A 24108-nucleotide genomic window follows, 5' to 3' on the forward strand; every position below is an offset into this window, starting at 1 on the left:
ACCTAGGGAGGTGGTGGATTCTCCTTCCTTAGATATTTTTAAGGTCAGGCTTGACAAAGCCCTGGCTGGGATGATTTAGTTGGGGATTCGTCCTGCTTTGAGCAGGGGGTTGGACTAGATGACCTCCTGAGGTCTCTTCCAACCCTGATATTCTATGATTCCAGGTATCGAGGATGAGAAGATGATTCTCTGTGTGGATGCCCTTGATATGACGGTGGAGTGAGCAATGCAATGGAGTACTCCTCCTCTTCCTCCTCGCTAGAGAAGAGCGGTGCAGTCCTCAGTGGTGAAGGGGAGTAGTGTTGTGTCTCCAGAGAAGAGGCATGAGCTGCAGGAAGCTTGTTATGGAGAAGAGGCAACTCAGGTGTGAGAGATAAACAGGTCCCGTGGGTATCAAAACTCCTGTGGTAGCTGCAGGAGCATCCTCAGCATCAGTGGCTGCGTAGAAACTGGGGGCATTGTCGTTGCCAAGTGTATTCTCTTAAGTGGCCAGCAGATGGTGCCGAAGGTCATGTTGGTGCAGAGGACTTCATCAGTGCTGAGGGCTTGGTCGATGCCAAAGCACTCAGAGTTATTTTAGTTGAGGTGGTCAGCACCGATTTCAAAATTCTTGCACTGTCCTTCTTGGGTCCAAATGACAGCGTTTCTGTCTGTGGTCCTTGGACCTCCCCTTAGCACCGATACTGGAGGTGCGCTGATGGATGTTGGAGCGAAGTCTCACCCCTGAAGATGTTGAGTCTACTGACCTTGCAGGGGATGCCTTTCTCTGAGGCAGCTCCTTAGAGGGTGAACTAGTGGCCCATTTCTTTTCATCTGGGTGAAAAAGAATAGACTCTCTCTTGGTGGTATGTGGCGAATGAGGGTTGGCTGATGGTCATGCTGATGGCGATTGTCACGTGAGAGGCATCGGGGCCAGGGTCTGAGGTTGGCCAGAGAGAGCTCTCCATTAGTAAAAAAGTTTTAGCCTCTGGACTGAGCCTTCAATTTGAAGCAGTGAGTACACTTTTGCGAGATGTATCTCTCATGAGACAGTATATGCACCGTGAGTGACCGTCACTCACAGGGATGGCCTCATGACAGAATAGTTTTAATAAAAATATTATCTTGGCAAGAATTAATCTGCTGTATGTAAAGGTCTCAAATTGCAATACAGCACAACTGACACTTACATTTCCATAACAATCCTCATCATCTTCGGACATAGCGGGTAAATATGCTGTGAGCTTTGGGGGTATCTGATGATGCAGATTCTCCCATGTAATGGATTCAAAGAATGGATGAGCCTTAAGAGGTCCATACCCTCCCATTTCTTCACAGCCTAATCTCTTTGTAGCATCCAGAACCTGGACAAGTTAAAATGAAGTTAGTACTTCTTTAAAATAATAGAAAGTAGTTTAAAAACAAATTTTAACTTTATAACAGCACAATGGCAATCCCTTCTGTGTTTTAACAGGCACATTAACATGCTGAACCCTGTGACTGTTAGTCTGGCCAGCTTTAACAAATATGCACCGACTAAAAAGGTAAATATTTTCTGCAAGTTCATTTCACTCTTGCTTCTAATCCTCATTGATAAGACTGCACTTTTTTAATCCTCACACTTTAAACATCTTACCATAATTCTATAGCAGGTATACTTACAATGGTGTGCGATATGGGTTAAGTACTCTGAAATGCAATGCAAATTAACTCTAATTTTACCAATAACGAAGCTAGTTATGTCTAATAACTAAAGAGAGATGTTTTCAGACAAATAGTTTCTCTCTTGGCAAATTGTATGATGCATTAAGAGTATAAAAAGTCTGTAAATTTGTGCTATAAGTCTGATGTATTGTTTTGTGTGATTATCTAGAATAATTTGTTTCAACTTGACTAATAGATGTGTTCCCCGTACACACACTTTCTTCACAATTCAGAAGAAAGTAAATTTAAAATGCTGTTTAGTAACCGATGCTTACTTTCAATATGACAAGTTTTCTCCCTATATGGCCAAGAACTTTAGGTTTCTTGTTAGTTTAAAGGGGGTTTGAGAATTTATAGTTAGTTTGGATACAAATGTAGGAAAACTTCATACATTCAGCACGTTATGCAGTTCCTATGTAATTTATTCATCTGACAATATAATGAATATTTACCAAAAGCTTTTCCACAAGGTCTTTTGCCTTGGGGAAGAATTTTTCTGGGAAGTCATATTCCAACTTAATTATCTTCTGAAATATAAGATATTCATTGCTGCAAGAAAACAAGTATAATATTTAGTCATCAGATGTTACCTAGGATACTTTTATCCTGGCATTACACAAGCCAAATAGTATAAAGATTTTTTTTTTTAAATCCATTATTCTTTAAATGTTAAGGGCCAGATTCCAGCCTGCCCCTGTGAGGATGCTCAAAGACGACCAGAGGGAGAGCACAAGAAGCTTTCTCTCACCTTAACAGCCCTGAGCAAGGGATAGACAAAATTCATAAAGGGAGAATAATTCCCTACTTTTTAGACCCATTTGGGTACTAGATGCCTGAATGGGGGCAGGAATGCGGAAGTGAGCACAACTGACTCAGTATAGAGATGGGAGTGTGCTATATCCTCTTCATGGATTTGGTAGCCACCATGGTGATGCGAACTGCATGGGAGCCCCTGGAGAATTTTGACTAGCTCATGGGGACTCCTGGCTGCAGCAAGAGCACAATCTAGCCCAAAATCATTAAAGTAGTAGATATATTGAACAATGGTTGAAATCATTAATGAAAACATTCAGGGAATACTGTAGTTAATTTCCCTTGAAAACTGCAATTTAGTGAAAACTGAAACAAAAAACAAAACTGTAGTTTACATACAAGATATGATTTGAAGTCTCTTACCCAGCTCTAAATGGTGGCAATCCGGCTACAAGCTGGTATATTATACATCCAAGAGCCCAGAGGTCAGAACTTTAAAGGAAGGGGGAAAAAGAGGAAAAAAAAACAAACCAAAAAACCACATACTAGTTACTGTCCTCGTACAGTAAGCCTGTATAATTTAAGTTAGACAGCATTTCTTATTCTCAACTTCTACCAGTCAGGATACCAGTAACACATACAGCCAATGGAACAGACTTGAATTCAGCACGATCCACACACTCTTCTTACTACATTATTTGGCAAGAAAAGCAGCTAACAAAACTGGCTATAAAGAAAAGTTGTAGCTATACTCTGACAAAGGAATATATATGACAAAGGAAAACAGTAACCACTTCATAGTACATAACCCAAGTATACATCTAAGCTTGCTTGTTCCTAAAACACTGCCAGACAGCATACCTGACAGATCAACCAAAGGAACAGGAAAGCAACTACTGTTACAATCTAAGGCACTGATTTGGATACAGCTGTGTGTGCTCCTCAAGAACTACTTCCCGCTTCCCCATGTCTTTAGACAAAACTCCTACAATCACAAAACAAATCTTTCATTGAAGACTTTCATTTATGTCCAAAAGGTTAATGAGACTAAACAGCATTTGAGGCACTTTTTAGAAGAATCACTCTGTAGCAAGATCTTTTTGATATGCTGGCTTGAAAAGCTGATTAATCACTTTACCGCAACATACATTGCGCCTACTTTGGTGAAAGACTTAGCATTAGCCCTATCCTAAAAAAGAAAAGTTATCTAAAGAGCCTACCCCAACTCAGAAAATACAAGCTCCTTGTAAAGACAGAGTGGATAATGAAAAGGAGTACTTGTGGCACCTTAGAGACTAACCAATTTATTTGAGCATAAGCTTTTGTGAACTACAGCTGGATAATGTCACTTCTAAAAGGAGATGGGTAACCTTCTAAAAAGTCCTTCACTAACCAAACTCTCTAAAGCAGTGAATACAGAAGGTATAATACTTAGCTGCATTATTTTAAAGCTGTAATATATACCTATTTCTAATCACTAATTTTCTGTTGTGGTGAGAGAATAGCCATATATCACAGGCTAAAACTGACTATGCAGGGTGGACAGAGACCAAGCTGCATGGGATTCCTATGTGAAAAAGATCTTAAGGGTGAAGCTGTGAGAGACGCAAAGCTATCTCCTGGACTATACAAGAGCTCATGTGGAGCTCAGTGAAAACACAAGTGGACTGAAGGACCAGACCTGTGGACTAAATAACTTAACTGCAAGGAGGGGGTGGGGAGTCATGACTCTCCTACCTATAGGAAAGGCAAAACATTTTGTTGAATTTACAACAGAAGTTGCTCATGTTGGAGCTGACTTATGTTCAAAATGGACTGAGAAAGGGTGATGGCTCTTTGGATGCAAGACCATGTCTAAAACTTTTTGGTTTATTATTATAATATTTTCAGGACGTATAGCCTTTTCACCATCAACTTCCTTCTCACTACAGTACTGAGGTTGTGTCATAAGTCACTATGTCTGTAGAACCCAGAACTCACGAGCAATCCAGTAAGCCAGTGCTCACACATGGAATAACATTTGCCAAAAAGGAAATGTATTTTGATTTAAAATAACCAAGAGATGCTAAAGCAACATTTTGTAAAAGTAGAAGATATTTTAAATAAATATTTTAAAAGAGGAAAAAATTGTAAGCTAAGTCCATAAAATTCTCTACGAACACAAAGACTACTTACCTTTTGCAGGCAGATTTTTCTGTCAATAATTCCGGAGAAACGTATTGCGCTGTCCCTACAAATGAGTTTGCTCGTGCTGGGAGAAAAGGGAAAGAGATAAGTAAACCCTTAGTTAGATAAACCAAAATTTTATCTATTGAATAGTATGTAAGGCTACAGAACCCACCCAAATTCTGTGTCTACAGTAAGTACTTTTTTTTGGATAGGCAATTACAAAAATTTTTCCCTCCACTTTTATTCTTGGTAGAGGGTAGGCAAATAGGCATTTTGACTGGGCTAGCAGATTTTAACAGTTTTGCCAGACTGTGCTACAGGATATTACAGTTCAAATATGTTGGAGTTATCACATCTCTTAAAAAGGAGCTCATTCAGCTTGTGTTCTGTTACTTTGTGTTTCCTGCCTCTTCCCAGTGCCTAGCACTTTATAAGCTACACTCCTGGCACCCAGCATAGTATACAGCACACCTGCTGGGCTCCTCTGATGTTGCTAGCTTGTGCTGCACCTAATCCATTGCTTCACTCGTAGCACATACATCACTCGCCAGAAAACAAACCTGTTGGATGAACGGCAAGACTGTCTGGTGTCACTGGAGGGCATATTTTGTGGTGGCACCAGGCCACAAAGATTTGCATTGAGGGAGGAAGAGAAAGTGCTACAGGAAGCAAAGAACCCCATTCCATTTACATTTAGCAACTCTTGACAGTAATTTGGAGAATCTTGGCCCTGAACACACAATACTTGGGAATTACTCCTTTCTGCCCCCTCCTCTCTGAGGAGTACTAAACAAGCCATGAGCATAAGTTCAAATAGTTACTCAAAATTCTTCCTCAGGACAGTGCCTTGTTATAGTCAGTACTATATTCTATATTCCTTTACCTAAATTAAGGATGTATATTGCATAAAAAGACACATGATGGCTTTGTGTTCACCTCATGCTATTCTTACTTTTCAGTTTATTGAAGAGCAAGGCAAATCAGCAAGTTGTTACAATGCACAGCAGTTTCAAGGCAACCTTTAAGATGGTTAGTTATTAATAACTCTTATCCAAGTCTTTCTTTTTGTTGATAAATTGTATAGTCAATTGCTTGACCACATTTTAGTTTATTATGAAATATATTCAAGAGACCAAATAATTAATGTCAGTCAGGTTTTTTGCTGTGACACAATAAAAATATAGTATAGTAAAAAGTTTTATATGATACCAGTCTCCAGGAAGCAGTCTCATACAGCGTTGTTACGTTCACCTTAAACAGAAGGTGTGCTCCCAAAGTTACGCCCCTAAAGCCATCTTTTTATACCCTACTTATTTACAAATACAAGGTATTATGTACATCACAAACTAAATTTAACCAATCAGCTTTCTACCTAATTTTTCTGGTAGTATGGTGTACCTCTTATCTTTCTGTTCTAAACACAGGCATTTGAAATACCAGGAGTGTGACAGCACCTCCTAGGTTTGTACTAGGATACAACAATCCTATATCTTATCCTCTTCCTTTGGGACATTCCAATACTGGCCTGTGAGAGTAACTCTGTACCTGCTCGGTAAAAAAAAAAAAATAAAAAAAATCAAATCATAGGAAAGTTGTCAGGATCAGGACAAACAAGACAGGAGGTACACCATACTACCAGAAAAACAAGGCAGAAAGCTGATTGGTTAAATGTAGTTTGTAACAATGTACATGGTACCTTGTACTTGTAACAGATAGGGTATAAAAAGTATAGAGTTATATAGGTAACTATATATACACTACACTACACTACACACACACACACACACACACACACACACACACCAGCCACCATATATTGGTCAACATTTCCTTGTCTGAAATGTTTAAAAACACACTACAGTACAATCTCACAGACCCTGCCATTACACAGAAGATTGTTTTTAAGAAAAACTATTACAAATTAAATCCCCAAATGGTGGACGTTTCCCAGTATGTTATCTCAATATCACAGTAGTCATCAGCAAAAGCCAGCTTAATGCTAGTTATATTGTTTTAAAAATACCAAAACAAGACCTCAGGAAGTTTAAATACCCTGTGTTTTCAGTAATAATCTACCATCAATTGCACCAAAATATCTGCCTCTCTCTCACATTTTAATTTAAGTCACTGCCATGGGAGACATCCTAGCATATATAATCAGAAAAGACAAGAGGTTTTTCTTGTCAGACAGCCAGAAGGATATACTGTTTTGTTTCTTTTCTTCAGAAACACAGAATAAATAATTAAGCTCCCTTTCCTATATTTTAAACTGGAGAGAAAATTGGCTTTATTCAAAACAAACTCTACCAGTTCTAAATCCACACTTTATGAGCCGATCCACCCAAGCAGAAGTTTAAAGTCAGAATTGTTTTAGGACAACAAAACTATATCTCGACTATGGTATAGTCACATGCAGTGTTCAAAGTCAAGGATAGTTTAACTTAAATTCAAGAGATTTACATTTTAGGGAACTACTTTTTCTTGAGTAGTTCACTGGGATACAGGATCAGAGATATGAACAATTGCATACCTTGTCTACTATCTGCAGATAATACTTTTGCTGTTCCAAAGTCTGTTATTTGAATGTGCATCTCTTCATTTAGCAAAATGTTCTCTGGCTTAAGGTCCCTGAAAAAGGTGGAGTCTCAAATTTAAAATTAAACATGTGAAAACCAGATATCACATTTCAATTCTGAAGCTAACAATATCCTTAACATGTATTCTGCAGGTCATAGCACTATATATACAAAGCTTTGTACATATAAATTAATCCATCAAGAAACCACAGGAATTGTGTAAATACTATTGTGGCAATTTTTATTTGACCTGGGGGAATCAACATTTAGAGTGGGGATAGCAGATTTCATAAAGCCCACGAATTTTTCCAATCCTTCTAAAAGTTAAAAGGAGTTAATCACAAAATGGAGGTCAACATGCATCTCACTTGTTCAAAAAAATCTACCAAAAAGAGTAGGACAATTGTAAACCTTATATTTAAAGAACATATGAGACTGATATGGTAATACAGATGTGAAATTTACACTACTTGACTAGAACACAAAACATCACTAAGTATGAAATATCACTGGCCCAAGAATGATCATCCCACAAAACTGAATGAATGGGACAAATGAAAACTATACTAAGGCCATAATTGTGCAAACTTCACACATGGACTTCTGCAGGCTTCCAGTTGTGATAAAAAACAAGACCATGTCAACCAACCAACACCTAGCTGCTGCAGGATTCTGTAGTTAAAACTTAAAGTGGTTCTACTTAAGAGTGAACATGAAAAACAGCACTGTAGGGTTTCACACTTATTGTGTCATTGTTGTATCAAAATTTCCCCAGTTTACAAGAGTTTTTGTTTTTTTTTTAAAAAAGCAAGCGTTCTTCTAAGTGCTAGCCCTGAAAACTAAGACTGAGATCTGAAAGTCAAGCTGGGGTCTTTCTGGCTCGTGCTTCATCAGTAAAAACTTTGCAAGTTCAATGCTGCTTTCAGTAACCCTTGTGCAATATGATTTTCCTCAGATCATGCGCCAGTTAGGTCTGTGCAACAAAATGATTTTTAATGGCAGATTTCAACCAAAGAGCAGAATTTGGTGGCAATGCAACTGCGTAATTCTGTTAATGACGCATAAACCAGAAGGTAGGCCAGTTCATTCCCGCACAGTCATTTCAACTCTGCAGAGCTGACAGCAGTGAAAACTGATTGAATACACACAGGAAACAGATCTGCTGAAAAAGTAAGGTTACTTATGTTACAGCAACTCAAGTTATTTGAGATGTCTTTGTCCATACAAATCCCACTGTTTGTGTAGGCCTCTCCATGCATGCAAGTCCAGAATCTTTTAGCTAGCAGTGGCCACTGGAAGATTGGCATTAGGGTGTGCAGGGCACATGTACGTCTTTTCCCCCACTTACAAGTGCATAAAGGGTGGAGCAGTCCCAACTACCACTCAGTTCCTTCAGTAATATTGATATCTAGGAGGACAACTCTGTTAGTAGGGAATGATGGCAGGTCATAGGAGCCATATGGATGAAAGCATCTTGAAGAAATTTCTCACCTTGTGCAATAATGATGGTTCTTCAAGATGTGTCCCCCTATGGGGGCACCACCATAGGTGTGTGTGCATCCCTGCACTGCTGATCGGAGAACTTCAGTAACAGTGTCCATTAGAATCATAGAATATCAGGGTTGGAAGGGACCTCAGGAGTTCATCTAGTCCAAACCCCTGCTCAAAGCAGGGCCAATCCCCAACTAAATCATCCCAGCCAGGGCTTTGTCAAGCCTGACCTTAAAAACTTAAGGAGGGAGATTCCCCACCTCCCTAGGTAATGCATTCCAGTGTTTCACCACCCTCCTAATTTTTCCTAATAAAAAAAAGCTTTTCCTAAACCTTTTCCAACCTAAACCTCCTCCACTGCAACTTGAGACTATTACTCCTTGTTCCGTCATCTGCTACCACTGAGAACAGTCTAGATCCATCCTCTTTGGAAACCCCCTTTCAGGTAGTTGAAAGCAGCTATCAAATCCCCCCTCATTCTTCTCTTCCGCAGACTAAACAATCCCAGTTCCCTCAGCCTCTCCTCATAAGTCATGTGTTCCAGTCCCCTAATATTTTTGTTGCCCTCCGCTCGATGTTTTCCGATTTTTCCCACATCCTTCTTGTAGTGTGGGGCCCAAAACTGGACACAGTACTCCAGATGAGGCCTCACCAATGTCGAATAGAGGGGAACGGTCATGTCCCTCGATCTGCTGGCAATGCCCCTACTTATACATCCCAAAATGCCATTGGCCTTCTTGGCAACAAGGGTACACTGTTGACTCATATCCAGCTTCTCGTCCACTGTAACCCCTAGGTCCATTTCTGCAGAACTGCTGCCTAGCCATTCGGTCCCTAGTCTGTAGCGGTGCATGGGATTCTTCCGTCCTAAGTGCAGGACTCTGCACTTGTCCTTGTTGAACCTCATCAGATTTCTATTGGCCCAATCCTCTAATTTGTCTAGGTCCCTCTGTATCCTATCCCTACCCTCCAGCATATCTACCTGAATATGTACTCTCTCTCCTTGTGCTGTGCCATGAGGCTTGTCAGCATGCGTGGGCTAACCCCTGTCTGTTCCTTCTCTACCGCAAGAACTCTAAAGTAGAGGGTAGGAGGGTGAGTTGTGGAGCACCTATAGGGGCATGCATCTCAAAGAGCCACCGTTACTGCATGTAATAGGGCCCCCTTTGCTCCTGCCTCTGCTCTGTTCCAAAAACCACTCAGAGACCTTCTGTCTCAGCAATCACCAGTGCAGTTTATTTACAGGGTGCAATTCCCACCACCTTCTCAACACATACAGCTTGGGGGTTTCAGTCTGAAGGACTTTCCAGCCTCTGCAGCCAGGAGAGAAGAGCTACCACTCTCCTTCCACTCTCTGCCTTCCCCCTTTGTCTGCCCCCCGGCTTCCTTCCTCTGAGGCTTTTATGGAGCCCCAGACTAATTAGGCTGGCAGCCACTTCCCTTTTGTCAATCAGGTTCAGGTTTCTCTAGTCAGCTCCAATTTCCTTAACTGGAGCTGGCGTGACATAGGGCTGGCTCAGGTGTTCCTGCCCAGCACCCTGCCACACTGCACAAAGTGAGTAACTTCCTCTTATGCTTCGAGTAGTGTCCCTATGGGTGCTCTACTGTCAGTGACAGCGACGTGGAGCTGAAGATGGCACTGAAGGTGGAGTCCCCAGTAATTGCATAGTGTTCTGCGAAAGTGTGGACTGACGCCCATGTTGCCACTCTACATATCTCTGAGATAGAGATTCTTGAAGGTGACAGAAGAAGAGATAGACTTGGTGGAGTGTGCATGAATAGTCTGGAGGGGTCACGATGCAAACTTGGTAACACTGTCTGATGCAATTCAAGACTCACTTGGAGCGCCTTTGGGCTAATATTGCGGAGACCGTGGATCTTTTCACGATGGAGAGGAAAAGCCTAGGGGACGTCTTGAAGGCCTTCATCCTATGCAAGTAGAAGGCCAGGGCTCTCCTGACATCTAGAGCATGTAATATAGCCTCCCTCCTGTCCTGGTGAGCCTTGAAGTAGAAGACTGGAAGGTGAATCAATTGATTTATGTGAAACAGAGAGATTACCTTTGGGATGAATTTTGGATATGGCCTGAGTGTAACCTTGTTCAGAAAAAAAAAACCAAAACACTGTGTGGAGGGTTGAGCCGTCAGAGCTGCTCTCTCTCCCGTTCTCTTGACTGAGATAATTGCTACCAGGAAGGCCATTTTCATTGATAGGTGCATCAACAAACAGATGGCCATGGGTTCAAAAGGAGGCCTAGTCAGTTCTTTCAACACCAGGTTTAGGTCCCACATAGGGATAGGAAGCGGAGGCTGTGGGAAAAGATTTACTATACCTCTAAGAAACCTTTTAGTAGTTAAGTCTGACAGCACTGAGTAGCCCTCTACAGGTTGGTAGAAAGTTGTTATAGCCACTAAGTGACCCCGAAGAGGGCTTAGAGATAGTCCTGACCATTTTAGGGTCAAAGCATAGTCTAGGATATGCGGAAGAGTTGTAAATGTTGGGGAGATTTATTAGTACTTGCACCAAACCTGAAACCTGGACCATTTCTGCAGGTAAGTATGTCATGTCGAGGACTTCCTATTGTGTAACAGTACCTCTTGTACCTCCCTTGAACAGAAGCTTTCTCGGTGTTGGAACCAAGCAGAAGCCATGCCTTGATGCAGAGAATCCCCAAGTTTGGATGTTGGGTACATCCTCATTCTGCAAGAGGAGGTGTGGGATGGCCATAAGAGGAATCAGCAGGAACACCATGAGCTGTACCAGGTCTGTCTTGGCCAAGTAGGAGTAATCAAAATGACACCATCCCTTTTTTATTTTCAGCAGGACCTTCAAAGGTAGGGGAAATAGAGGAAAGGCAGAGAGAAGGTCCTTGTTCCAGGGGAGGAGGAGTGCTGTCCCATCCCCGTTCTGGAGCAGTAGCGTGGACATTTCTTGTTCAGGCAAATGGCGAAAAGGTCTGTGGATGGCGTCCCCCATCGTCTGAATAGGCTGTGAAGCATTGTCAGATGCATCTCCCTCTCATGGTCGTGTGGGAATTTGCAACTGAGATTGTTCGCTACTGAGTTTTGTGCACCTAGGAGGTAAGCCATACACAGTGTAACATTGTGGGAGATGCACCATCACTTCTGCGCATAAGGAGGGTGACTGGTTTCTCTCACCAATTGATGTAGTACATATAGGCTATGTTGCCTGTTAGAATCTTTGTGCGAGATTCTGTGATCAGCAGGAGGAAATGGGCGCAGGCGTTCCTGACTGCTCTTAGCTCGAGGAGATTGACATGAAGGGATATCTCCGCCAGCGACCATTTGCCTTGTGTTGTGAGGCTCTTTAGATGTGCACCCCACCCTATGAATGAGGTACCAACGGTGAGGAACAATGATGGTGACGTCTGCTAGAAGGGAACCCCTTTGCAAATGTTGGCTGGGTCCTTCCACCAGTCTAAGCAGTTTTTGACCCTGGTGGGTGGTGACAGGGATTTGTCCAGCCTGTCCTTGTTTGATCTGTAAACGAAGCTGACTCACATTTGGAGGCATCACATGTGAAGCATGGCATGTAGTATTACCGCCATGCATGCTGCCATATGCCCCAAGAGTTGGAGGCAGAGCCTGGCTGGTATTTGTGGGCAGTTTGAACAGTGTCTATGAGAGTTACTAAGGATAGGAACCTGTGTTGAAGGAAGAGGGCTTTGGACTTTAACGAATTACGGTCAGCCCCTATGAATTTCAGGTGTTGCAGTGGAGTGACTGTTGACTTTTGGTGTTGATCTGTAGACCCAGTTCCGTAAACAAGTGTACTGTAGCTTCATTGACTTGGTGAGCCTCTTAGAGACATCAGGCTCTGAGGAGGCAATTGTCCAGTTAAGAGTAGATCATTATCCCTTGAGAACGTAAACAAGCAACCACTGAGAGAACATTTAAAATACTTTTGGGGTCGATTATAGCCCAAAGGTTAGCACTCTATACTGGTAATGGTCATGTCCCAGAGTCAATCGGAGAAAACATCTCTGAGCCAGTAGGACTAAGATATTAAAATAGGTGTCCTGGCGGTCGAGTGCCAACAACCAAACAGTCTCCCTGTTCCAACCTTGGAATGATTGTTGATAGAGTGACCATCTTGAATTTTTGAGCCTTGAAAAAATGTTGAGAGCCCAGAGGATTAATATGGGTTTCCAGCCTCCCTTCCTTTTGGGTATTAGGAAATAACGAGAGTAGAACTTTTTGCCTCGTAGATGTCAAGGTACTGGTTCTATGGCTCCTAACTGGAGGAGGCAATCTATGTTTAGTTGTAGTAAACTCTCATGAGAAGGGTCCCTGAAGAGGGATGTGGAAGGTGTTGTGGAGAGTGTAGGGAGGTAAAATGGATCGAAGTACCCAGTTTGAAGGATCTGTAGGACCCATTGATCTGTTATGCATTCCCAGGCACTTTGGAATGTTGCCAGATCGGTGGCCAAATGGTTGTGGAATGATGGTCAGCTGTGTCAATCGGGGGAGAGAGTGTGGTCTAAAGGCATTTGAAGTGCTTATCTGCTAGAAGGATTGCCTCTTTGCAAGAGAGGCATTTCTTGAAGCCCGGTGAGCCCGGCATACCCTGCTGGGGAAGGAGTCCCCAAAGAGGAAAAAGGCAGGAAAGAAACTGAAGTAGTCTTTTTTTAAAAGCGTACAAGAAGGAGAAACAGCTAGAATTACAACTACGAACTATGAGGCTAATTAACTATAGAAATGCAGCTTAAAATGATGGTCCTAATAGACTGCAAATAGCGCGGTCTGTAGCCAGGGGCAGTAGAGAAGGAACTGAGGGGTGTTAGCCTGCTTGCACTGACTAGCCTCGTGGCACAGCACGAGGAGAGACAGTGCATGTGAAGGCCTAACGGACACCGATACCCAAGTTCTCCAATTAGCAGCGCAGGGACGCAAGCACACCTACAGTGGAGCACCCACAGGGCCACTACTCAAAGAACTCCAGTTACTGTAAGTAACCTCTCTTTTTTCAGCATTTGTCCACATGGATCTCACTGTAGATGACTGACTAGCAGTTACCTCTCAAGGACATAGATAATACAAGTCCTACCTAAATAACGTCTGCAAGGTAGCTCTGCAAAATTGAGTATTTGACTTAAAAGTTGCCACAATAGAAAAGTGTTTAGTAAATGTATGAGCTGACCACCATGTAGTTGCCCTACAAATTTCCGATATGAACTCTCCTAAGACATGCTACTGAGGAGCCTGAGCCCTGGTAGAAAGTGCCCTAACTGAATGCAGAAAGGGAAACTTATTTATAGTACAAGAAATCTTAACACAATCAAGAATCCATTTTGCAAGTCTCTATAGAAACTGCCTGTCCTTTAGATTTACTGCCAAAAGCTATGAAAAGTCTGAGAGACGTCCTAAAGGCCTTCATTCTAGAGAGATAAAAAGATATGGCTCTAAATTAATATACAATATGGAGCTTAATTTCAGCTGGGGTGCCATGAGGCTTAGGGGAAAAAAAGAAGTACAGGTAAACATATAAAACAGTTAAAATGATCGTCCGAAACCACTTTCAGCAGAACTGTGTGACCTGGCCTGAGTGTAGCTTTATGCTTATGGAATATTGTGTAAGGGGGTCCAGCCATTGAAGTCCGCAACACACTCACTATGAACTGAAGTGACACTTCACTAAAAATGAAGTTTTTATGGAAAGAGAATATAAAGAATAGGTTTATCAAGGCTCAAAAGGAAGATCCACTGATGACCTCAAAACTACATACAAATCCCAAACCAGAAAGGGATCGCTAACTGGTGGAAACAGTCAGACCCCTTAAAAATCTGGAAACGGGTGACAAAAAAAGCTTATATAACCCTTTATCTGAGGGTGAAATGCAGATATAGTTGTAAACGTACTTTGACAGAATTGACAGACAGTCCAGAGTGCTTCAAAGAAAACTGATAGCTCAGAATAAATGGGACAGAAGAATCCTGTGGTTGGATAAGTCTCTGGTCAGAACATATTGAAAAAGTCTCCATTTAGTTAAGCATCTGAGCCTAGTAGAGACTCTTCTACTACGACAAGACCTCTTGAACAGCTAATGAACAATTCTTCTCAAGCAAGGTTAACCAGCGAGTGTCTATGCTGGCAAGCTTAAAGTCTCTGGGTTTGGGTGGAAGACTGGACTGCAGTCTAAGAACTGATGTCAGGAATGATCAGGAGCTGAGGAGTCAGCTGGAGTGAAAGATGAACAACATCTGAAACCAAAACTGACAAGCCCAAGTAGGGGCTATTAGCATTTTTGAGCTTTGTCCAGACATTTTCCTGAGCACTATGGGGATTAACAGGACAGATGGAAAAGCGTGCAGCAGTTATTGATCCCACTGCTAGAGATCCTGGACTCATTCCTCTCCAGGAGCAAAATATAGGTAATTTCTTGGTGAACCTATTGGCTATAAATATCAACAGACCCCCCCACTCCCGCAGTCCTGAAATAGAAGACTCAGAACTAAGACTTTTACCTCCCATTTGTTGGAGATGGAGCCTTTCCAGATGAGGAAATCAGCATTTTGATGATTGAATGAATCATCAAAATGATGATTGAATGAATCATCAAATTTGATGATTGAATGAAAGACGTAGAGCTGGATGTGATGACATATGCATCATTTTTATAAGAGGATTGCTTCCTGATAGACAGATGATCTTGCACCCCACAGTCCTGTTTATACAATACATCACCACCATATTGTCCATCACGATTTGGATGGTAGAGTTCTGAAGCATGGGCAGGAATATTTTGCAAACTAGATGAATGGGCCGTCTACTCTAATGCATTTATATGTAAATGCCACTCCGCTTGGGACCACCAATCCCTGCTTAGATGCATCTCTTACAATAGTCTTGTGGGAAGGTTTGGTAGAATGGGGACTCTGACAGACTTGAAGGGGGTCTTTATCCACCAATTCAGAGACTCCAGAATTTTCAGGGACTTGCACTGGCAGTTCCAGTGTGTGTCTGACCAATAAATGGATGAACCTGTAGAGACGTCAGATCCAAAAAGGATGCCAACCTTCCCCCCCACACACCTTTTTCTTTAAGAAAAATGGAAGTAGAACCCGTTGGCGCACACACACACAATCAATCACACATCAGTGAAGATGACTACCTATTTCACCCAGCAGTAGTTTGTTGTGACAGGGGTCCCTGAAAAGGGAATTGGCATAGACCAAAATTAGACAAAGTACTTATGTTGAATCATTTCTAAAACTGACTAGTCAATTGCAATGTTCCCTCTAATTTTTTCCATCCATGACCAGAATGAATTTTGTTATGTGCACCAATTATTGAGGTAAGGTGTGGATGTGCACCACCAGTAGAAACAAAAAACCTAGATATAATATCCCTATGGTAACTTTTAAAAATATAATTACTTCAGCCAGGACAGGTTAGGCATTTTAGAACTCACTACTCAAAGAATTAAATTTAAGCATAAAAGAGAAATAAAAATTATGAAATGCATAGACCAATCAAAAAACTCAAACAGCACGTTGAAAGAATAAAATTACAGAGAATATGTGCATGTTCACAGCCTGGCAAGACTCCGAGAAGACAGCAGCTGCTCTGGGGAATCCTTCAGGTAATCAATATTGCTTACTCTCACACTATATGGTGCTTTTCCTTAAAGCCCCAGTGTGTATACACTGGCACAGAAATATGTGTAACAGCATGCCCTTGAGTTCTGGGAGAAGTGGAGCGGCTTCCTCCCATGCTAAGTTATAGTCAGAGGACTAAAAAACTTAAAGTATCTGTACACCCGAAGTGTGGAGTCCTGGCTGACAGCTCTGACATGGAGCTGTGCACCGACAGAGAAGTCAGGCCACTGCCCCAGTCCTGGGCAACATGGATCCAAGATGGGAGAATACATCTCCCGGACCACATTCCTCATTGAAAGGCCTCCCCCATTTTTTTCTACAGAGGACCCAGCCATCTCTCTCCACCAGAGGCAGCGCCTCTGTGGAAGTTACTGTCACTTTAGTGTTTACACATCAATTTACAGTGTTATGACTATATTCACAATGGAAAAAGACAGAAACTCAGGGACTGTTTTAATTAACGTGCAGAATTTCAGATGATGGCAAAATGCAGCCCAAATGGTGGAGCCTCACTAAAATCCCAAGTGCTACTGTTTCTTTTCAGCCCTATGATTTGCTGTTGTATGTTTCCCTTTTAAGTAGATAGGCACTCAAAGCAGACACAGCAGCAGCAGACACCAGCAGGCTCCCTCAGTCCCACTCCTGAGCCCTGTCGCTCCTCCCTCCCTGGCTCAGCAGAGATGGGGTATGGGGCAGGAGGAGAGGGACACCCCGACATCAGCACCCTCCTTCCCCACCGCTCTGCATAACAAGTGAGAGGCTCCCGGGAGCAGCTCCAAGGCAGAGGGCAGGAGCAGTGCGACAGTGGGCAGAGGCACACCTGAAGTGCACAGCACTTGATAGCTTGCTGGGTGGCCACCTGGCCATGCAGATTAGAGGGAACTTAGGGTAGGGCCTCTTTTTTTCAGATAACAAGGCTCTTACAAGCATCCAAAAAGTATCTGATAACAGTGAGGGCATCTCAGGCCTTTGTCTAGAAAAATATAGTGGCTCAGACTCTGCTTCCTCTTCTCGTAAGTGCACAGAGCTCTAAAGAATGGAGGGCCTCTCGAGTCCTTCAAGTATGAAGTGCCTCATAGAATCATAGAATATCAGGGTTGGAAGGGACCTCAGGAGGTCATCTAGTCCAACCCCCTGCTCAAAAGCAGGATCAATCCCCAATTAAATCATCCCAGCCAGGGCTTTGTCAAGCCTGACCTTAAAAACTTCTAAGGAAGGAGATTCTACCACCTCCCTAGGTAACGCATTCCAGTGTTTCACCACCCTCATAGTGAAAAAGATTTTCCTAATATTCAACCTAAACCTCCCCCACTGCAACTTGAGACCATCACTCCTTGTCCTGTCCTCATCTACCACTGAGAATAGTCTAGAACCATCCTCTCTGGAACCACCTCTCAGGTAGTTGAAAGCAGCTATCAAATCCCCCCTCATTCTTCTCTTCTGCAGACTAAACAATCCCAGTTCCCTCGGCCTCTCCTCATAAGTCATGTGTTCCAGACCCCTAATCACTTTTGTTGCCCTTCGCTGGACTCTTTCCAATTTATCCACATCCTTCTTGTAGTGTGGGGCCCAAAACTGGACACAGTACTCCAGATGAGGCCTCACCAATGTCGAATAGAGGGGGACGATCACGTCCCTCGATCTGCTCGCTATGCCCCTACTTATACATCCCAAAATGCCATTGGCCTTCTTGGCAACAAGGGCACACTGCTGACTCATATCCAGCTTCTCGTCCACTGTAACCCCTAGGTCCTTTTCCGCAGAACTGCTGCCTAGCCATTCGGTTCCTAGTCTGTAGCTGTGCATTGGGTTCTTCCATCCTAAGTGCAGGACCCTGCACTTATCCTTATTGAACCTCATCAGATTTCTTTTGGCCCAATCCTCCAATTTGTCTAGGTCCCCCTGTATCCTATCCCTGCCCTCCAGCGTATCCACCACTCCTCCCAGTTTAGTATCATCCGCAAATTTGCTGAGAGTGCAATCCACACCATCCTCCAGATCATTTATGAAGATATTGAACAAAACCGGCCCCAGGACCGACCCCTGGGGCACTCCACTTGACACCGGCTGCCAACTAGACATGGAGCCATTGATCACTACCCGTTGAGCCCGACAATCTAGCCAACTTTCTACCCACCGTATAATGCATTCATCCAGCCCGTACTTCTTTAACTTGCTGACAAGAATACTGTGGGAGACCGTGTCAAACGCTTTGCTAAAGTCAAGAAACAATACATCCACTGCTTTCCCTTCATCCACAGAACCAGTAATCTCATCATAGAAGGCGATTAGATCTCATCTGTCCTTAAACTGAAAAGGTCAGGACCTTCAAAAGGTAAGTTCCTGATCACAGTTTGGACTTCTTTTGGGAATCCAGGCAATTGTAACAGTGATCTGTGGATAGTTAATACCACTGAAGCTATAGCACTAGCTGCAGGATCAGAATCTAATGATGCTTGAAGAGCTGTCTTTGCCACAAAGTGCACCCTCCTACGGCCACATTACTTAGCTCTTTCTTAATATCATGTAGGAGTTTTTTGTTCACCTGCATAACCCTGTTCTTCTGGAGAAAGTTGTATTTGGCCAACAGAGCTTGATAACTGCTTATCTGCATCCGAGGCCTAGCTGAAGAATATACTTTCCTAACAAGCAGCTCCATTTTCTTGGGTTCTTTCTTCCTGGGAGTCAACTTGGGGGGGCCCACAGTGCTTGGACATTTGTGGGTACCTGTAACCATAAGCGACCGTGGGATTAGATGTGCAAAGAAATATTCAAGCCTTTTTGGAAGTACTCGACATTTATGATCTGCTTTCTTAGATGTTGAAACAATTGAGGTAGGGGTTTGCCACAGTTCTTTAGCTGCAGTGAGTATTACCTTATTGAATGGCATGGCCAAATGGCCCTGAGATTGAGAATCCTCTTGAAACATCTCAAGAGGAATTTCTAAAAAGCCTTGGCCTTCCTCTTAAGCAAGTCTTGAAAAGCACTGAAATCTATTGTAGCAGATGATGACAGAACAACTGCGTCATCCAGAGATTAAGAGGATACTGCAAGCAGAAAGGGCTGAAAGTCATATTCCTCCAAAGGCTCCCCTTCATCCTCTCCAAAATGAGGACCCTGTTCAACCTCTTGCATGATAGGTTGACCTGCAGAAAGTACAGGATGGTTCCTTATGAAGTGATTGATTCCTTCACCTTAACATAGAAGAGTCAGGACCTGGAAATTGCTGCGGGTTCAATCCTGGCCAGTAAGACCAGAACTGTGTCCCATAATGATAAGGCCTGGGATACCAAAGTAGTGGAAACAATGGAGTTTGAGACCTGTCAGAAGATGGTACCTCCGATGAGAAAGTTTCCTCCTCACCTCCCTTTCTAGGATCATATTTGGAGAATGAGGATAAAACAGAGAGGAGGAGTCAGAATAGTAGAACTTCTCCACAGAATCCCTGTATCTCCTAAGAGACAGCCATTGGTACCAGTGGTGAAGGTCAAGGGATATCTTCATGTCTAGAACCTTTGGTTCCAGTACAGAAACTATCTTCGAACCCATAGAAAACAGAGGAAAGTCCATTAGAGGAGTCTCCAGATCTGGCGTGATCATTAAGTCCACTGGAGCTATAAAAGATCACTGCAAAATAATAGGGACTGGTACCAATGTAATCAGCACCAAGCTTGCTGGTACTGAAGTGGCTGACACAGCTGTAAGCACAGTTCCGAGGAATCAGTGATAGATGGTTCTACAGCCATTAGTACCAATGAGCTGGTAGGGACAGTAGAAGATTGCTAGTGTAATTGTGAGGTAGAGGAACAAACCCTTGAAGGGTCTGGCGGTACACTGTGCCAGTCTAATTTGAAGGAAATCAACTTGAAAGCCTCAGTGTAATATAATATGGATTTTTTTTTCTTTGTTGGTACTGGAGACTTTGACCAATACAAGGTCTCTCTGCCTTTGGCCTGAGAAGGAAAAAAAGGATAAGTCCAGAATGTTTCAGAGCAGCATGAGGTCTTTGGGGGCTTGTCTTCACTGAAGACTTAACTTGAGCTCAACAGTGAGTTTTTCCCATAGCATTCTCCAAGTGCACACAGCCACACACTTCTATCAGTGCTACACAGCATAATAGCCACCACTCCCTGAGCTACAGAGGAGACAAAGAGGTAGGTTTTAATGTGTTCCTTTATCTTGAGGTAACCGCAGTGCAGATGAGTGGTCACAACAGTTGGGACACAATGGTCCTCCAATCCCTTCCCATAAACCCCCAACTGGAAGTAGACTATTAATCTGCCTCTGCTCAGCATTCATCTTGCAGTTTGCCTGCTGACAATTTCTCCAGCTTCACACATCTCTTGTGTTTCATACAACACAACAAGGCCCATTAACAAGCCCTTGTACCACTGTATAACCACCAGAGCAGGCAGACAAGTTGTCTTACAACATCTGTGAATGCAAACAGAGGCATAGTAAATAGTGGTGCTATAAATCTTAGGAGAAGTAACCAGACAGCTGTATTGCTTGGTGCAGCCAGACACAGTACCAGTATGGATGCAAGTGATGACAACACGGAAATGTGGTCATGCTATTCTGGGTTAAGCTATCACTGGTTAACTTACGCAGTAATTGCTTACCCCCATGCTTAGCATGCAGTGAAGGCATAGTCTTGGATGCAGAAGACCTGTTAACACCTAGAATGGTAGCCCTGGTAGCCAGAGAACTGCTAGACAATGGCTTTAATGGAATAGCATTCTCTAGAAAGGGAGCTTCAGAGTCTGATATGTTCCTTGTAGATTTCTCTGCGAAGAAAACTTTCAGACAGGCATCATAAACTCTTTGAGTATGCTTTGAAAATGATGTGCAAAGTGCATATTTGTCAGTTATGTGAGACTCCCTCAAGCAGAATAAACATTTTGCATGAGTATCTCTTGCAGGCATGGGCGAGTCACAAGCTAGGCAGATTTTAAAACCTAGGGACCAAGACTCAGCAGTGTGAGAATCACGGTATCAAGGGGAAAAAAAAAGTTATTTTTGTGTGTGTTTTGGGGAGGGGGGTTCTTTTGGCCAATGGGCTCCAACAACTTGAACTTTTAGAACTACAGAGGGTACTAAGAATAATCCTAACTACCTATCAAACTACAAGTACCTGTGATGTAGTGGAGAAGCAGAAGGACTCTGTGCTGCTCTAATTCACTGCCATAGGCACGGAGAAGGAAACTGAGTGGTACTTGGGGCTGTTCTGCCCTTTACACACTCAGGGTGGGGAACACTTTTATGGTCACTGCTGGTTAAAAGATTCCAGACTCTCAGGCAAGGGGTGTGGACACCTACAGTGGAACCCATGTGGACAAAAGCTCAAAGAACAGAAAGTGCCATTTCTACAGAGTTATTTTTCAAAGTAGAACCACTTTAAGATGTCTGGTTATCTGCGGTCATATTTCTAAGTGTTCAAGAAAACCCCAAGAGAGTTCGAAGCATTTTAATAGAATATGGTTTCGTAAAAAAGTCAACTGTACGATTGTGACATCAGCAGAAACTCGATCTCACCACCCAGTACTGAGCTGTCCATAATTACCTCCATAGCATTCTAAACTTAAGATATCTACAAGCAATTCTCCTATAATGCCAGATTTCTAATAAAGCCCTACTAAAAGAAATACATAAATAAAGGTAAATTTATACATGTTTTAAAAACTCTTGTGATTACATAAAAGACAAAGAAAACAATACAGGAAACAGTGCCCCTCTTCCCTATACATAATTAAAATATTAAATAGCATTGTTTTTTGACCTTTCTGGAATCTCCCTCCCATACAACATATATTACTGGCTGGGAAACTGAACCCCTGAACTCTTTTATAGTGTTTATTCCATCCTAGTGTTTCATGGACACCTTCTCTCTGTCAGAATGGATGGATCAATTTCCTCCCTCTTCCCATTCACAACTGTTTCTATGCAAAAATATTAGAAAATGTATTTTTAGCGTTCAACATAACAGGAAACAAGAAGAGCCAGCAGCACATGATCAGACAGCTCTCCAAGACTCTGAGCAAGTGTTTCAGGAACTTTTGGAATACATGACCTAATAGGTCTCTTCTCAACTTTAGATTCTACAGTACAATCTCTACTCCCAGCCACCCTTACCCATTTGGCTATTGTGTCAAATAGGGGTAAAATCTATCTATAGTTAGCAAACCAATTTTGTATACATGACAGAATATTCTTATCCAAACAACAAGATTGTAATTCTTCTCTTGGGGCTCTTAGAGACCCAATTAAAAGCTTTTAGAAAGTTTCAACATTTTCCTATAATAACCAAAATTAGTTTTAAAAAGGAACTCAAGATAAATATTAAGTGCACCCTTAGCTGTGTTCTCATCACCACTTTAGATTATCTAAACTAGACTTTAAGGGTATGTCTACACAGCAAAGAAAAACCAACGGCTGGCCTGCATCAAATGACTTGGGCTCACAGGGTTCGGGCTGCGAGGCTGCTTCGTTGCTGTGTAGACTTCTGGGCTTGAGCTGGAGCCCCGGGCTCTAGAGCCCTCTGGGGGTGTCTCTTTCTCTGTCTGTGTCCCCCGAAGCTCGGGCTCCAGCCCAAGCCTAGAAGTCTACACATCAATGAAACAGCCCCGCAGCCCGAACCCTGCAAACCTGAGTTGGTTGGCACAGGCCAGTCGTGGGTGTCCAGTTGCTGTGTAGACATACCCTAAATTGTCTTTTCACCATTTCTGCTCTTTGTCCAAGCTGAGTAGTAACGCAAAATATAAAAACTGGACTAAGTCAGTTTTACTTTTGTTTATATAGTCTCCTGCACACTGTACTTCACAAGCAGATCCCTGCTCAGGACAGTTCCTTAAATCCCGCTCCTGCCCTGCAATATCTACTCCCATTCCCATTGTTTTTTGCATTTTTATCCCACCCACAGAAACCTTGGATCCCACAAATCCCACAAGTCAGAGATTCCTGCATGTTAACTATATATTCAGCCTCTCTCTCTTATATTTTATTTATATAAATATGAGAGAGACTGAATTCCATTTTTTATTTTTTTTTTATTTATGTATATACAATATAAAGGGAATTCAGACAATTTTTACTGCTAAAAGAATAAAACTAATCTTGCTTAAACCATGTAAAAAATACTTTAACTCCTGTTATGGAAATCAAACTTCTTTCTATCCCTTGCTTAAATTTAAGTATTAAAACCTTTATTTAAAAAAAGAAAGACTTGCTTTACATTGCTGAAATTCTATTTATGACAAACTGACAACAGATTTAATGTTTTCCTGCAAATTACTACAATCTGTTGCAGGGAGGATTGGGTGGGCAAAAATACCAAAGTACATTTTATCCACCCCTGCTATTATGGCAGCAGGTACTGCAGGACCCGCAGAATCCCAGTCCCGCAGAAGGGCTCTATTCACAAGCACCAGTTTGATTTTGATTCATAATACAGCAAGCAAATACTTATATTTACAAAAAACATTTATATTAGTTTTTTACAAAAGCTACATATTTAAACTATATCACAAGTGAGCCTTTAAAAAAAATTATTCTTTTATTAAATACCATTGCAAATATGTTGATCCCAATTAAGTACCTTACCTGTGAATTATTCCCTTTCCATGCAAGTACTCTAATGCTGATACAATTTCAGCAGCATAAAACCTGGTACAGGTCTCATCAAATGAGCCAATTTTGCGAATATATTTTAGAAGCTCTCCATTTTTGGCATAGCTAAGTCCAAAATCTGAATATAAAGTTAAGGATTATCACTAGGACATTTTAAAACATCAAACTCAAACTTATTTTGAGGACTAAAA

General features: G+C 42.2%; 1 protein-coding gene across 7 annotated transcripts in view; it reads right to left on the reverse strand.

The window, feature by feature from the left end:
* The window catches only part of PDPK1 (3-phosphoinositide dependent protein kinase 1), an 84259-nt gene that overhangs the window by 20723 nt on the left and 39428 nt on the right, over window positions 1-24108 (reverse strand). For 6 of the 7 annotated variants that reach the window (XM_073361571.1, XM_073361569.1, XM_073361575.1 and 3 more), the window contains exons 5-10: window positions 23891-24035; window positions 7136-7233; window positions 4612-4687; window positions 2860-2928; window positions 2136-2232; window positions 1170-1343 (exon numbers count right to left, since the gene is read on the reverse strand). In XM_073361571.1, the coding sequence (XP_073217672.1) occupies window positions 1170-1343; window positions 2136-2232; window positions 2860-2928; window positions 4612-4687; window positions 7136-7233; window positions 23891-24035 (659 nt within the window). The remainder of the gene's footprint in view (window positions 1-1169; window positions 1344-2135; window positions 2233-2859; window positions 2929-4611; window positions 4688-7135; window positions 7234-23890; window positions 24036-24108) is intronic. The other variant, XM_073361572.1, reaches the window with a different exon arrangement.

The sequence above is a fragment of the Lepidochelys kempii genome, chromosome 10 (genome assembly GCF_965140265.1).
Source record: "Lepidochelys kempii isolate rLepKem1 chromosome 10, rLepKem1.hap2, whole genome shotgun sequence".
Taxonomy (NCBI): Eukaryota; Metazoa; Chordata; order Testudines; family Cheloniidae; genus Lepidochelys; species Lepidochelys kempii.